Raw genomic sequence first — 14,333 nt, forward strand, 5'->3', positions numbered from 1 at the left:
TCTGAGCGAGGGGGGGGGGGGGTGGACAGCGGGGGACAAGGAAGCCAGAGGAACCCGAGAGGACGGCGGGCTTTGAAAAGCGCCGCGGGGCGGGCGCACTCCGAGCCCGGCATCTGTCTTTGGCCCCAGCTCCCGCCGAGGCGAGGCATCCAGGCTCCTGGCGACGACCCGTGAAAAAACACCCCTCACCTCCCTCCTCTCGGCCCAGGGCCCCGGCCGGAGAGGCTGGGCTCGGCGCCCCGCAGTCAGCGCGCGAACAGCACTCACCTGGGTCCCCGCTTGCCGTGTGCTGCGCCCAGCTCCTGCGCGGTCCCAGGCTCGGCGCCACTGTTCCCCACACCCCCCTCCGCCCCCGGCCGCCCCCACCAGCCCCAGCCCCCACCCCGGGACTGGGAGGGACAGCGTGCGTGTGAGCCCCGTGCGGCGGACAGCCTGGCGCGAGAGGGCCGCCAGGGCCTGTGCTCCCCGCCCGCCCGCGCGCAGGCTGCCTTCCGGAACCTGGCCTGGCGCGCAGTGTCAGAGGCCCCGCGGCGGCGGCAGGCCGACCCACAGGGGCGTTAGGCCAACTCCCCCCCGCGCACGCGGAATTCTCTATTATTATTAAAGAATCCCCCAGAACGTGTTTACGTTGAGCCGTATAAACTTCCTGCCAGGGCCTTTACCATCTACGAGAAATCGGAACCTGTTCTTGGAAAGCGGAGAACACCGACGCTGCGGGGCCAACCAGACGGATTTTCACTGTGTGCGTGTGTGGGAGGGGGACCCCTAGGAAGCATGTGGGTTCAGACTGGAACTTGGCTAGCGTACACGTGAGCGAGAGTAGGTGCGAATTTCAAGCCCCGTGGGCCTGGTGTGTGTGCGCGCGCGAGCGAGCGAGCGAGCGCGTTACTTGGGTGCGCACATGCCTGAGCAAGGTGTGCGTGAGTGGGCGCTCACGAATGGGTGTGAGTTTGCACGTCCGGAATTCTCATTTCCAGGGTTTGCACATGCACCAGTGTATGCACGCGTGTGCCTGAGTGCGTGGATGAGAAATGAGCGGGGCCGCTTTTTCGGAAAGCCTGTGCGGTTTTGGTCCCCGCAGGCCCGGCAGCTCTCACTCGCTCCGGCCGGGCCGCGGCGCCTGAGACAAAGCGGCCGCGACCCGCCCTGCGCTTTCGTTTTCCGCGGCTGCCCGCCTGCTCGCGCGCTTCTGGGCGAGTCCAAAAAGTCCCGGGCGCAGCGCAGTCCTTCCCGGGGCGGGGAGAGCGGGTAGGCGGGCCCTCACGGGAACGGACGCCCGCTGGCCGCGGGGACCCGTGGCTGAGCCGGCTGCGTCCGCGGTGGCCACGGCCTGGTGCCCGCTGCCGCCGCCGCCGCAGTCTGCGATCTGCCGCCGGGCTGTACGCATCGGGAAAGGCCCCGGGTGCCCGTGCCTCGGGGCCGGGAAGGCGGGGGGTGGGGGGGTGGGGGGTGGGGGGGGGGGCTGCGCGCAGCGGGGCCGAGCCGCGGGGCCGAGGGCGCATTAACACTTGCTCGCCAGGTTGGTGGAGGCGGGGCGGTTCTGCCGGCGGCCCCCGGGCGGCGAGGGTGGGGGCCCTTTAAGCGCCCACCAACGCGGGGCTCGGAGGGGGGCAGGGAGGGGAGGGAACTCCTGGAGGGTCTCGGTCCGGCCCGCGGGACGCCGCGGAGAGAAGATGCAGTGAGGGCGGCCTGGCTGGAGCCGTGGAGCCGAGCGCCACGGGTGGCGGGGGCCGGGAGCTGCTCCCCGCGGGGGCGCACGGCCGCAGGCCCCCGGAGGTGGTGCCTCCCCCCAAAACACGGGCTGGGAGGGGGCTTCCTCGCGGCCTCTGCCGGGGCTGAGGCAAAGAGGCTGCCCTCAGCCTCCGCTCGGCTCCTTCCCTAGTGGGAGGGCGAGAGGGAAAGAGGGAGGAGAGAGAGGGGGGGAGGAGGGAGCTGGAGAGAGGGGGGCCCCCCCGCGCCAACCGCCGGCGGATCCAGCCGCTCCTCGGGGAGGACGGGCGGGCGGCCGGGGGAGGGCGCGCCGAGGCCCGCTCCGGAGCAGTGGCCGCGGATGACGGCAGAGGCGCAGCCAGCCCCGCGCGCGCAGCCCCCTCCCCCTCGCCCTCCTCCCCCCCCTCCTCTTCCTCCTCCTCCTCCTCCTCCTCCTCCCGGCTCGTCGGCGGCGCAGAGCAGCGGCGGCAGCGGCGGCGGCGGCAGCAGCAGCCACCCGATGTCTTCGGCGCCCGAGAAGCAGCAGCCACCGCACGGCGGCGGCGGCGGGGGCGGCGGCGGCGGCGGCGGGGGCGGCGGCGGCGGCGCGGCCATGGACCCCGCGTCGTCCGGCCCGTCCAAGGCCAAGAAGACCAACGCCGGCATCCGGCGCCCCGAGAAGCCGCCCTACTCGTACATCGCGCTCATCGTCATGGCCATCCAGAGCTCGCCCACCAAGCGCCTGACGCTCAGCGAGATCTACCAGTTCCTGCAGAGTCGCTTCCCCTTCTTCCGCGGCTCCTACCAGGGCTGGAAGAACTCGGTGCGCCACAACCTCTCGCTCAACGAGTGCTTCATCAAGCTGCCCAAGGGCCTGGGGCGGCCCGGCAAGGGCCACTACTGGACCATCGACCCGGCCAGCGAGTTCATGTTCGAGGAGGGCTCCTTTCGGCGGCGGCCGCGCGGCTTCCGAAGGAAATGCCAGGCGCTCAAACCCATGTACAGCATGATGAACGGGCTGGGCTTCAACCACCTCCCGGACACCTACGGCTTCCAGAGCTCCGCGGGCGGCCTCTCGTGCCCGCCCAACAGCCTGGCGCTGGAGGGCGGCCTGGGCATGATGAACGGCCACTTGCCGGGCAACGTGGACGGCATGGCCTTGCCCAGCCACTCGGTGCCACACCTGCCCGCCAACGGCGGCCACTCGTACATGGGCAGCTGTGGTGGTGCCGCGGCCGGTGAGTACCCGCACCACGACAGCTCCGTGCCGGCCTCCCCGCTGCTGCCTGCGGCCGCCGGCGGGGTCATGGAGCCGCACGCGGTCTACTCGGGCTCCACGGCCGCCTGGCCGCCCTCAGCCTCTGCCGCGCTCAACAGCGGCGCCTCCTACATCAAGCAGCAGCCCCTGTCCCCCTGCAACCCCACGGCCAACCCCTTGTCCGGCAGCCTCTCCACGCACTCCCTGGACCAGCCGTATCTACACCAGAACAGTCACAACGCCCCAGCCGAGCTGCAAGGTGAGTGGGGGGACCAGGGCTGTCCCGGTCCCGGGGGCCTCCGACGTCCTTTCGGCGAGCTGCTCCCGAGAGAGCCGGCGCCCAAACCGCCGACCGCCCCGGGCGAGAACTCTCGGCCACTTCCGTGGGGTGCCGGCCCCGGTGCTTGGGGGAGGCAGCGGCTGGCCAAGCTACGTCTTGGCCGGACCTCCCCCACTTTGAGGGGTGAGCGCAGGGGGGAGGGCAATTTGGGCCACGATAATTGTTGCTTCTCATTTTCGGTTCCAACTCCCCGCTGCTGGTAGCCCCCAGTCTGGCCAAGTAGGCCCCTTCCTCGCCAAAAAAGACTCAGACCCCGATGTTTTACATCCCTTTGGGTCCTCAGCCCCCTCACACACCTCAGCAAGTTCCCAGGATATGGAACGGGAGCCCGGCCCTGGCCGCCTGGCTCCGTAGTCCCCACCGGAAAGCTGCCTGGGCTCACAGGGAGAGTTAGGCCCCAAGCTGCCTGGGCCGGGTGTTCAGAGGCCCAGCACGCTGGGCTCCTGGGGAACCAGGCCTGGCCTTGGGAATGTCGGGTTGGGGCACATTTTGTGGTGACAGAGGCACACAGGGGCTGTGGCCAGGCCCAGACCAAGAGTTAGAGGTGCAGGCCCCACAGACTCTTTGTTTCAGAGCTCTGGGCTTTCTGTTCCCCAGATACCCTCCTCCTCATCCCTCCAAGGAGGACGCCTCCAAGGAGGAACAGTTTCCCGCCCGGCACCCTCCTCTGGCACCCGCCAGCCTCCCTGGGTCTGGTTCTGGAAAGGGCTCGGAGGAGCTACGCGGGGCCTGTCAGGGCTCAGCTGTCAGCCACCCAAGGGAGGCAGGAGCCAGCCTGGAGGTTGGAGGGCCACCCCTCGGCGGGGATCGCCCTGCTTCAGACTCCTGGCTCTGACTGCCTCTCTTCACCCCGAGGCAGGGGGCAGGGGGCCCTTCTCCAAGGGGCTCTTCCCCTGGAGAAGCCTCCCGTTGTGTACCAGGGCCTCGCAGCCTTTGGGGTTGGGAGGCGGGTGCCCCAGCACCGGGCACAAGCCTTGGGCTGGCCCTGGAGGTGGAGGCCAGGCTGTCCTTGCGGTCTCCTGGCCCGCGGCGGCCCCCTCACCCCTTCCCCTGTGGCCTCAGGAAGCCCCAGCCCCGGACTCGGTGACGGAGGCGGAGGAGGCCCAGGCCTCCGACACCCAGGAAGCAGTGGTTGTCCCTGGGGTCCTGGGATCTTCTGCTGGAGCACAGAGCCCGGCCCGAACCCCCGGGCCGCCTGGACCCGCCTGAGGCCAGAGCTCTGGGACTCTGGCACCTCGGTGGGGCGTAGGGAGGCAGTGGGCCCCTGCGCCCGGGCCTGGAGGCGGCCTTCTCCTCCTGGAGCCCTGGGCCCCATCCTAACGCTGTGCTCCCTGCTCTCCTGTCCCTCCTCTGCAGGCATCCCGAGGTATCACTCCCAGTCGCCTGGCATGTGTGACCGCAAGGAGTTCGTCTTCTCCTTCAACACCATGGCGCCCTCGTCCATGCACTCGGCCGGCAGCGGCTCCTATTACCACCAGCAGGTCACCTACCAAGACATCAAGCCCTGCGTGATGTGAGACCACAGCCCGCGGGGCCCTCTGGGCACGGGCGGCCTGGCACGGGGACCCGGAACCCGTCGCAGAAACTGCTCTATTCTTGAGGTATAACCGTAGGCAGAAGACAAGGGTCTGACCCCTACCCACCCGGATTATTTGGAAAGGAGTCCCCAAGGCAAAGAAAGACCCAGCTCAGCGGTGGTCGGCACCTCCTCCACCCACTCCCTCAAAAAATTAACAAATGGTGGCTGAGGGGCCTGGTCTGACTGCAGCTGTTGGTAAATAAAAATCTATTTTTGAACCAGTTGAAGCCGGCTGAGAAGGTGCTGTGCTGGGGGAAACCCTCGACACCCAAACAAGAAAGCAGCTGAGGTCTCTCCCCGCCTTCCCTCCAGCGGCGAAGGTGGGGGAAGGCTTTCGGAAGAAAGGCAAACATGTGAGACCATCATTATCAAATACTTTTATATTTTGGTTGAGGATTTATCTTTTTACTTTTACTTTTTTTTTTTTTTTTTTTTTTTGGAAAGAATGTCTTGGAACACACAAGTCTCCTCTCAGAGCCGTGTTTCCAGGGGTGGGGGGGGGGCAAGAAATCAAGTCTCCCTCCCCATCTCAGAAGCCCTCTGGCGACCGCAGGTGGACCTTGGTGCGGACTTGCATTTCTGAAGCCACTGTTCTTCGTACAAAAGGAAACCAGAAGGAGCCCGATGCAGGGCTCGGCCCATCCCCTCCGCCCTCCTCTGCCTTCTCTACAGTCCTTTTGGTTTTGTCTCGAGTTGCATTTCGACTTTTTCGGCGGGGGTTTTTCTCACGAGACCCGACTGTCTCCTGATCTCTACGATCTCTACTGTACTGCCTGCCCGGTGGGAGCGCGAGGGGAGCCCGGCACGGCGCGGGGGCAGGGAAGGCCGGTGAGCGCACGGATTCAGGATCGCGGTGACACAGGAAGGTTAAGGCACTTTTTAAACTATAGCAAAAGGCTCATTCTGTTATTTATTCTTCTCTTTTCCCTGATAATCGAAACACCGCATAGGCTCCTCCGTTTATCAGTATTAATGGTGTAACTTTGTTGGCAATATTTGCCGCATAGAATTTTTTTTTTTTTAGAGATCCATTGTAAATTTGAAACAAAGTCCGATCTGTGTAAAAACAAATTTCCATATGTTTATATAAATATATATATAAAATGAAGGACTACCCCTCCTTTTTTTTTTTTTTTTTTTTTTTTTTTTTTTTTTTTTTTTTTAGTATTATGGCTGCTGGGGTGCAGCATTTGTGACCGTATTTTAAATTTCCTCCTGCACTGTAGAAAATGACAATTTGAGGATGTTTTGCCTTTTGTGTATTTTTTTCCTAAAAAAAGAACAAAAATAAAAATGTGTAACATTTGTACATGGCCTTTAACATTGTATCAACCAGAAATAAAATCGCATGAGTATTTTATCGGGATTGGGATTGTAGAATATCTTCCAAACCCCAAAATCTACACAGAAACCAGCCTGGAACCTCTAGACTTATTTTGTATTTAAAATATGGGGGATTCTGAATACTTTCCCCCCCCTTTTCTCTCTCTCTCTCTCTTCTATTCCTCCTCTTTCCATCCTTCACTTCACATTGAAATGAAATCTGGACACGAGGAACTATTTTTCTTGGCCTCTGTTTTTAAGAAGAGCCTCTCCGCTCTAAATGTCATTTCTCGTTTTAAAGAAATAATCAAATGTTGAAAGAAAAACTGTACTCTTTCTTCTTCCCCCAGGGAAAACCATATATATATATATATATATATATATATATATATATATATATATATATATGTAGATCTGTGATATGTTGGGTTTTGTTTTTTCACCTTTTTTTTGCCACCAATGAGAGTTTTACTTCGAGTGTCAGACTTTAATGTTCCCATAGTCAGGCTGTTATAAATTGTGAGACAACTTTAAGGCTTTTCGTAGGGCTTTTGTTGTTGTTTTTGTCTTGTTTGGTGTTCTACACTTGGTTTTCCCCAACTGAGAAGTGAGTAAAATTTAAGCCAGAAAAGGGCCATTGCTGGGAGAGCAAGGTGACAAACATTTCCATTCGCGAACATTCCCCCTCGAGTCACTGGGGGGTGGGGAACACTGTTTAAAAACCTGTGTCTCCAGCCGACCACCCTCTTTCCACTGCCGTCCCTGCCCACCTAAGAAAACAAACACAATAAAGTCCCATTGTCGGGCGGCCATGCCAGGACCCACCGCAGTTTCTGCGCGTCGTGGGGTCGCGAGCCTCTGAACCTGGTTCTTCTCAAAGTTGACATTTTGGACGTGAGGGTAATTTCTCCAGTGCTCGGTTACATCAAAATTATCAAACTCGCCCAGGCAATTAATGTCCCAAACGAACCGCTGTCTATAAAATGAGATAAAGGGTACAGAGGAAAAGGCCGGCGACTTCACCCTGGGGCTCTGGTGGGCCAAAGCGTCGGGGTCGGGGGTCTCCCCCGGCGGCACAGCCCTCTGTCTCCAGCACGCGCCTGGCCCTGCGCTGCGGGAGTGGGTGCCCAGAGAGCAGAGAAGGCATGGTCCTCCTGGGCTGGAGGCCACTGGGGCAGCCACCGGTGCCTGAGAAAACGAGGCCGGGCCGGAGAAAATCCCCCGGGCCTCCAGCGCAGGAATGTTGGGCTGCGTTCACATCCAGGCAACTTCCGCAGGCAAGAGCGGGTCTCGTCCTCCCTCCCGCGCCGCGCGCCGTGGAGACTGCGCCCCAATTAGGACCAAGGCTCCGGGAAGCGGGGCTGATTAGGAGAAACCCAATGCCAGCCCAGCCAGCGAGCTCCCCGGTCTCCGGCCGTGTCTCCAGCCTCCGCGCCCACTCATTTGGTCCCTTGGTGCGCCAGAGACCTCGTGCGCGCCGGCTGTGCTTGGCTTTGGCGCCTCTGGGCCAGAGGCCGGGGCGGAGGTGAGCCCCGCTTCCTGCTCACCTCCCCGAGGACACCTGTGTCTCTACAGGCCCTCCCAGCGCTCCCACGCCCCAGGCTGGCTGCGGGGGAGGCACGCAGAGGGGACTGTGCAGGAAAACCGGCCAGGGAGCCCCAGGATGGGGCCTGGCCTCTGTCTCCCAGTCTGACCAAGGGCCTGGGGGTGAGAGAAAAGCCTTCCCAGCGAGGAGAGCTTGGCCCAGAAAGGGCCTGAACACTGCAGCAAAACTGTCTCCAGACCCATGTTCGAGACTGCACACCGCCCTGCTGCTACAGGTGACTCACGGAACGGGCTTGCTTGGCATCTGTCCCCCCCGCCCCCGCAGGGCCCATTTCAGCCCCGATGTGCACAGGGGCCACGGAGCTCCCACGTGCACCCCCACAAAAGCGTGCGTACGCAGGTTACAATCTTCAACTGCAAAGGCGTTTCTGAGCCTGGTGTCAAACCACCCCCGCTGCGCATGTAAACAGCCTCCTGGGTAGAATTAATCCAGACGCCCCTGAAGCATACCTCAGAGGGGCGGTCCTGGACCCTAAGTGCATGAATTCCCCCCAATATTAAAACACCTGGACGCGGGGAGGGGGCAGGGATTACGCCATAATGTTTCTGTTTGTGGGTCACACATCGCAGGGACTCCAGGGTTCTGCTGGGGGGGGGGGGGGGCTGGCGTCCTGGGCGCGCCCAACAGCCTCCTGGCCGCCCGGTCCCAGGCAGCAGGAAACTGCAGGCCCAGCCGGGCAGGCGTCACCCCATCCCTGGAGCTCGCCTCTGATCCATATCTGGCCCCCGGCCTGAAGGCACTCAGGTATGCGCTTCTGATGGGGGAAGGTGCCTGGCCCACCAAAGCCCATCTGTCCCAGTTTTCTCTTCCCTTTGGGGCTGGACAGCTGGGGACAAGGAGGGGGTGGTCCACAAGGGCCTGGCTCCCCAGGCTTCCAGGCTCCCAAAAGCCATCAGGCATCCCAGAGGGAGCGGACAGAGAGAGCTAGAGTCCCTGTTCTGCCACCATCTAACCCGGGCAAGGTGCATCGCCTGTGAGCCTCAGTTTCCTTATCTGTCCTCACGACCCATGAAGGGCAGTGGTTGAGGAGATGATGGTCCTCGGGAGCAAACGGACTGACCTCGCTCTGTGGTGCCCAGATGGGAGTGACCACGAGACCCACGCGTGGCTCGCCCTGCTTCCTAGAGACCCGGGGGGCAGGTGGGGGTGGGTGCCACTCAAGATGCAAGAGTCCGTACTTCACAGGGCCCTCTGCTCAGGGGTTCCCATTGAGCACTCCGTTCGGGAACCGCTGAGCTCCCCATCTTCCAGCATGCGCCCCAGGACGGACTGTCCGCCCTTCCCACGGAGGACCTCCTAACCTCCAGGCCAGAAGACCCCTGAGCCCTGCGACTGCATTTCTGATGGAGACTGAGTGTGGAGCCGCCCTCATCAGAAACACTTGGGGTGTCTGCTGAAACCACGGGTCGGCGGGTCGGCGGGGGGCGGGCTGACACCCACTCGATTCGACTCTCTGGAGGCAGGACCCAGGATTTTCACAGATTTCCAGGGGGTCCTGGCGAGTGCCGAGTCTGAGAGTCTCCTCTAGTGTCTCTGGGCTCCTGAGAAAAGCCTCGGTGAGGTCGGCTCAGAGTGGCCTCTGCTGCCCCCTCCTGCCCCGAGAAGGCAGCGGCTCTGAGCCCCAGCAGCGGTGAGGGCCGACGGCCGACGGCCGAAGGCGGGAAGCGGAGCCCAGGCAAGCAAGCCCCCTTCCCACACGCGCCTGGTCCTTCTTGGGGTTGGAGGTCCTAGGACGACTCCTGCCTTGCACAGCAGAAACCGGTCAGGGGGCTTGCTCCAGACCCCGCTGACAAGAGCTGGAATCTGGACTCAGACGCAAAGCCCACGTCCCTAAAGCACCGTGCTCCATGGCTCCCGGGCACCCACTTTCCTCCAGCCCCCAGCCTAGTGAAAAGGGGCGAGTTGAAGTGTGGTCCGTAAGCAGCCTCTGCTGGGGTCTCGGGACACCCCGTGCCTGGCGCTGGGGGTGTGGGTCATGCGGATGGGGTGGGGGGAGACTGGCCCAGCAGCACCAGCTCACATCTCTGACATCCAACTCCCTTCTGGTGTAACAGACTTGGATCTCATGGGTTTCCACCCCGCACCCCCCACGGCAGCCCCCTTCACTTCCCTGGCCCCCTGCGCTTCTCCGCTCTGCTTCTGGAATCTTCTGGGCTGTTTCAAGGAGGGAGGTCTTTGCTGGCCGCCTCCGGCAGACAAGCCGGTCTGTCTCCGGCAGACAAGCCTTGCCCACTCATGAAGGGACACGGCTGGATTTCAGGACTGAGGCAAACCACAGGCCTTTCCCAACGTTGACGCGTGTGCTCCAGGGATGGGGACGTCTACAGGTGTGACAGGAAGACCACCACAGACACTGGGCACCTGCGTGTGTCTGCCCTCGCCTGGGGCTAGATTCAGTGGCACCTACACCCCGGTCATCACGGGTCCGCAGCACCAGGACCCTTGGGGTTGCGTCGACATCCTGAGGAGATGCCACCAAGGCCGGGGCACCCCTGGGCCCCGAGCGGAGGCAGGAAGCCCCCACTGTGAGCACAGTCGGCGAGGGGCCCGCTCCAACTCTCAGAGTGTAGGCTTTCTGCGTGGTTGTGCAGCGAAGGTGTAGGCCATACCCGGTGGCCTCGGGACAGTGGTCTGGGGAGAGGCAGTGACAGGCCTCTCCCAGCATCTTATTAAAACTATCACGCCATGGCGGGTGCAGGGACCACGTGTCCTCCCGTGTCTGGGGCTTATGGCCACAGAGAAGCGAGCCAGGTCCTCAGATACCCTCTGAAAAAGGGTAAAGACGCTTCTGTATTGGGAAATCCCCCCAAAGCAAGCCACGCAGCAGCACACGTCTCTGGGCCCTGCTGCAACCCCACGTGGTCACGGCTCGCGTGCAGCAGGGAGGGCTGGGCCATCTGTGTCCGAACGGCCGGAGGCCCGGTGAGGGGGTTCCGGCTAGCTTTCCGGGGGTCTTCGCCAGGGTGCCTTCCCCAGGGGGAGGGTCAGGGGACCCTCCTCGGAGAGGAGAGGCGGCCGCCGGCCCCAGGAAGCGACCCCTGACCGTTTCTCCACCGGGCGGCAGCGCCACCTGCCGTTCACCGCGCAGAGTCTGTGTTGGGACAGCAGCCGGCCTCCCGACAAACCCACGGAAAACCGATGCCACCGGATCGTGGGCAGCAGACGTGCCCCCATGAACCCGATTTCGAGGAGTCAGGCCCTTTGATCTGTGTTAAGGGGGACCTGGCTTTGGGGAGGAAAGGGCCAAACTAAACCAAGGAGGTCTCTTCCTAATCACAGGAGTTGTTTAAAACCAACCAACCTTGGAAAGGTAAAAAGAGGGAGCCAACGCCGCCTCAAACCCTACCCCGAAACGGCTGTGCCGGTCCCGAGAGAGGGCCCTGTACGCACAGACCCCAGGGCTCCTGAGAAGCAGATGGCGAAGGCTGTGGCTGAGAGGGCGGGAGTCAGAGGGCCTGAGTTCAAGTCCCGACGCTCCCTCTTCCCGTGAGCGCCGGCAGGCCGGCAGGCGCTTCTGCTCCCCGTGCCTCAGCCTCCCCACCCGTGTGGCGGGGGTGCTGGTAGGAGCACGTCTCTCGAAGCCCTGGTGGGCAGCTTAGGTGAACTAAAGGCCGTGCAGAGCTTCCGGTGACGGAGAGGGAAGGCGCGTCACCTGAGAAGGCACAGCTGCGCCACGTCAGAGCTGCACTCGCTGCCAATCCCGTGGGCCCGGCTTCACCCCCACACGCCTCAACCATGAAGTCATCTCTCTGGGGTCCCCACGAGCCACCGTGGCTTGCAGTCCCCCCCGGGGCCCTGCTGGTGGCCAAAAGGGGATCCAGCAGCGTGTCCCCAGGGGACGCGTCCGGCCTCGCCCTGTCTCCCCGGCCCGGGAACGGGGAGCCTAAGGGTACACGTCTCGTGGGGTCCTTCCGAGGGCCGAACAAGTTAACCCGCCCTCTGAGGAGGGGAGGCGTGTGTGGTTTGCTCAGAACCCGGCACTTGGGGCCTGAGTTTATTGCTTCCAAACCATCCACAGTGCAAAGCGTCCATGTTACATGGTCACAGGTCAGCTCCCATTTTAACCTTTGTGATTTAGGGACACCGAAAACAAAGGGCTCCATCCACAGGAAGGAATCCTGGCCCGCCAGAGGCACGGGAGTGTGCGCCCGTCTGCAAGGCCGTCCAGGCGGTCTCTGGTGAGAATCCAGACGACGACAGGGACCGGCCAAGTGGCCGGGGCCCACGGGGGCCGGGGGGTCCGGAGGGGCTTTGCCGCACACCAGCAACGGGCCGCTGCTGCCCTCTCACCTACCAATGCCGCGAGGCACGGGCGACTCCGGGCAGCAGAGGCCGCGCTGGCTCGGCGCCCATCACACCAGGGGCTCGCCACGGGTGGGGGGAGCTGCTTAGCGACGCGCAGATGGGCTCCGAGGGCAGCAGGAAGTCTGGACACAGAGGCACGGCACCCGGGCCCGCACGCTTCCGGACTGAGCAGGCCTCCGGCATGCCGCGGGGAGATCACACCTCCCCCGTTCCCCTTCCGGAAAACGCCTCTCGGGTGACCAGGCGAAGGCGGGCCACAGGCACGGAAGACGCACAGAGGGCGCTGGCATAGTCTGTGATCAGTGCCTAAGACCCCACCTCACGACCGACCAGCGCGGGGCTGAGGGCAGGTGGATTCCGGTCTGTGAACAGGGGCCCCCCCAGAAGCGGTAGGGAGGACTTAGTGAAATTCGGCATTCGCTTATCCACGCATGTAACTTGTGTTTGCGGATTTTACCTTCGATGACACGTGTGAATACGTAGAATCTATATACGAATATCACAATACGAACATTATACAACTGACTACTCCGAACAGCAGATCACCCTCCAAACTTGAAGCGGCAAAAATCCCCCGTCTCGCTCCCGCCTGCGATTTGGGCAGGGCTCAGCAGAGCGCCCGTCTCTGCCCCAGGAGACGACAGCTGAGCCGGCGCATCTGGGGCCGGGGGACCCCCTTCCAAGGTGGTGCACCCGCACGGCTGGTGAGGGGGTGAGGTCAGTTCCTCTACGTGTGGGCCTCGCCCTGGTCAGCCGGGGACTTCCTCACCGCATGGTGGCTGGGCCCCGACAGCCGGTGTCGGCCTCCTCCTGCAAGCTGGCAGTCACTCCTGCCACAGCCTATTAACCACGCTGTCCCAAAGCCTGGACTCAAGGGACAGACACAACGGACACTTCTCTCAATAGGAGGAGTGTCGGAAAAACTCGGGGCCACATTTTACAACTTTCACAGCATTTAAAACAGCTCAATATGGGGCTCCTGGCTGGCTCAGTCGATAAGAGCGTGTGACTCTCGAAATTGTGGTTGTGAGTTCAAGCCCCATGCTGGGGGTAGAGATCACTTTTAAAAAATCCTAAAAAAATAAATAAATAAATAAATAAATAAATAAATAAATAAATAAAAATAAAACAGCTCCATCAATTTGAGCCATTACTAGGAGGGCAACGACAGCAGACAATATAAGCCAGTCTAGGTGAGGATGCTGTCCCCTTCCTCAGCTGGGAGAGAAAAGGGGGAAGGGGGACAGGTAGGCAGCAGCCATTGAAGAATGACCTTGGGAAGTGATTGTATCTTCACCTACCCAGTAACCTCCTCCTCTTGCTTTTGTCTGGGGTTGTGTGTAGGATTTATTTTGAGGGTTCCCTTGGGACCCCGCCGCCTTCAAAAATTGTTTTTGAAAATGGCTAGAGTCCTTAAGTGTTAGGACTATTTGGGACACTGGTTGGATTAGACCCAGATAAAGGGGAAGGGAGTTTGGCAATCCCTATTTCTGCTGGGGGCCGGGGGTGTGAGAACCAGAATAAACATTTTGGAAACCGAGTCAGGTGCAAGCCAGGTGCTTCCTGGGGCCGCGGGGTAAGGCAGACGAGAACACTGCTCCCCGGGAAGATTAGAGGTGGCAGAGGGAAGGGAAGGAATCCTCACTTGCGCTCCACTGTCTCGTGCCCAGTAAGATCATCTGGCCCTGGCCGCTGGTGTGCAGGGGGAGGTCTGCCGTGGTGCGAGCGCAGACGGAGCGGCGGGCCCCAGGCGGACCAGCCCTGGACCTGGTTAGCGGTTCTCTCTGCTCTCTCCTGACGTGTCTTCCCCTCTCCAGCGTCCCGTCGCCTGTGCTGGCTCCTCGGGCTCATCTGTCCTCAGCCCTCTTACCTGCGGTCCTGTGTCGTCACAGGTCTCCTTCCCCTCAGGTGGTGTCTGGGGTGAGGCATGTGCGGGTCACGGGATGACAAGCACCGAGGGGCCACGTAAGGCCCTGGGAGGGTGGGCAGGCCCCTCCTCCTGAGGGCTGGCAGGACGGGCCGCTGCCCAGCGACCGGGACACAAGCCGCACTGTCCTAGCGACTTCCCTTCCCCTTTTTAGAAGTAGGACGAAGTTGGGCGTCTGCCCCCAAACATCACCGAAAGGCAAAGAATCTTCTGTTTTATCAACTCCGCTTGGGGGCAGCTGGACTCACGGGCTTTCGAGCATTTAAGAGGCCGTCTGGCAGCCTTACAAAAGCTACTCCTACTCAG

The 14,333-nt window shown here is 61.8% G+C and overlaps 1 protein-coding gene across 1 annotated transcript; it reads left to right on the forward strand.

The window, feature by feature from the left end:
* Positions 1–1,923: 1,923 nt before the first annotated feature.
* On the forward strand, positions 1,924–4,976 carry FOXF1 (forkhead box F1). The gene is made up of 2 exons (XM_058707147.1): positions 1,924–3,206; positions 4,644–4,976. The coding sequence occupies exons 1-2, from the start codon at positions 2,051–2,053 to the stop codon at positions 4,802–4,804; spliced, it is 1,317 nt and encodes a 438-aa protein (XP_058563130.1). The 5' UTR covers positions 1,924–2,050; the 3' UTR covers positions 4,805–4,976.
* Positions 4,977–14,333: the final 9,357 nt, after the last annotated feature.

The sequence above is a fragment of the Neofelis nebulosa genome, chromosome 17 (assembly GCF_028018385.1).
Source record: "Neofelis nebulosa isolate mNeoNeb1 chromosome 17, mNeoNeb1.pri, whole genome shotgun sequence".
NCBI classification, from domain to species: Eukaryota; Metazoa; Chordata; class Mammalia; order Carnivora; family Felidae; genus Neofelis; species Neofelis nebulosa.

What these genes read in the sequence shown, in the direction of transcription:
- FOXF1 (XM_058707147.1), top strand. Translation starts at nt 2,051, where the DNA reads ATGACGGCAGAGGCGCAGCCAGCCCCGCGCGCGCAGCCCCCTCCCCCT. An exon ending in CGCCCCAGCCGAGCTGCAAG is followed by an intron (nt 3,207 to 4,643) that starts GTGAGTGGGGGG and finishes CCTCCTCTGCAG; the next exon opens with GCATCCCGAGGTATCACTCC.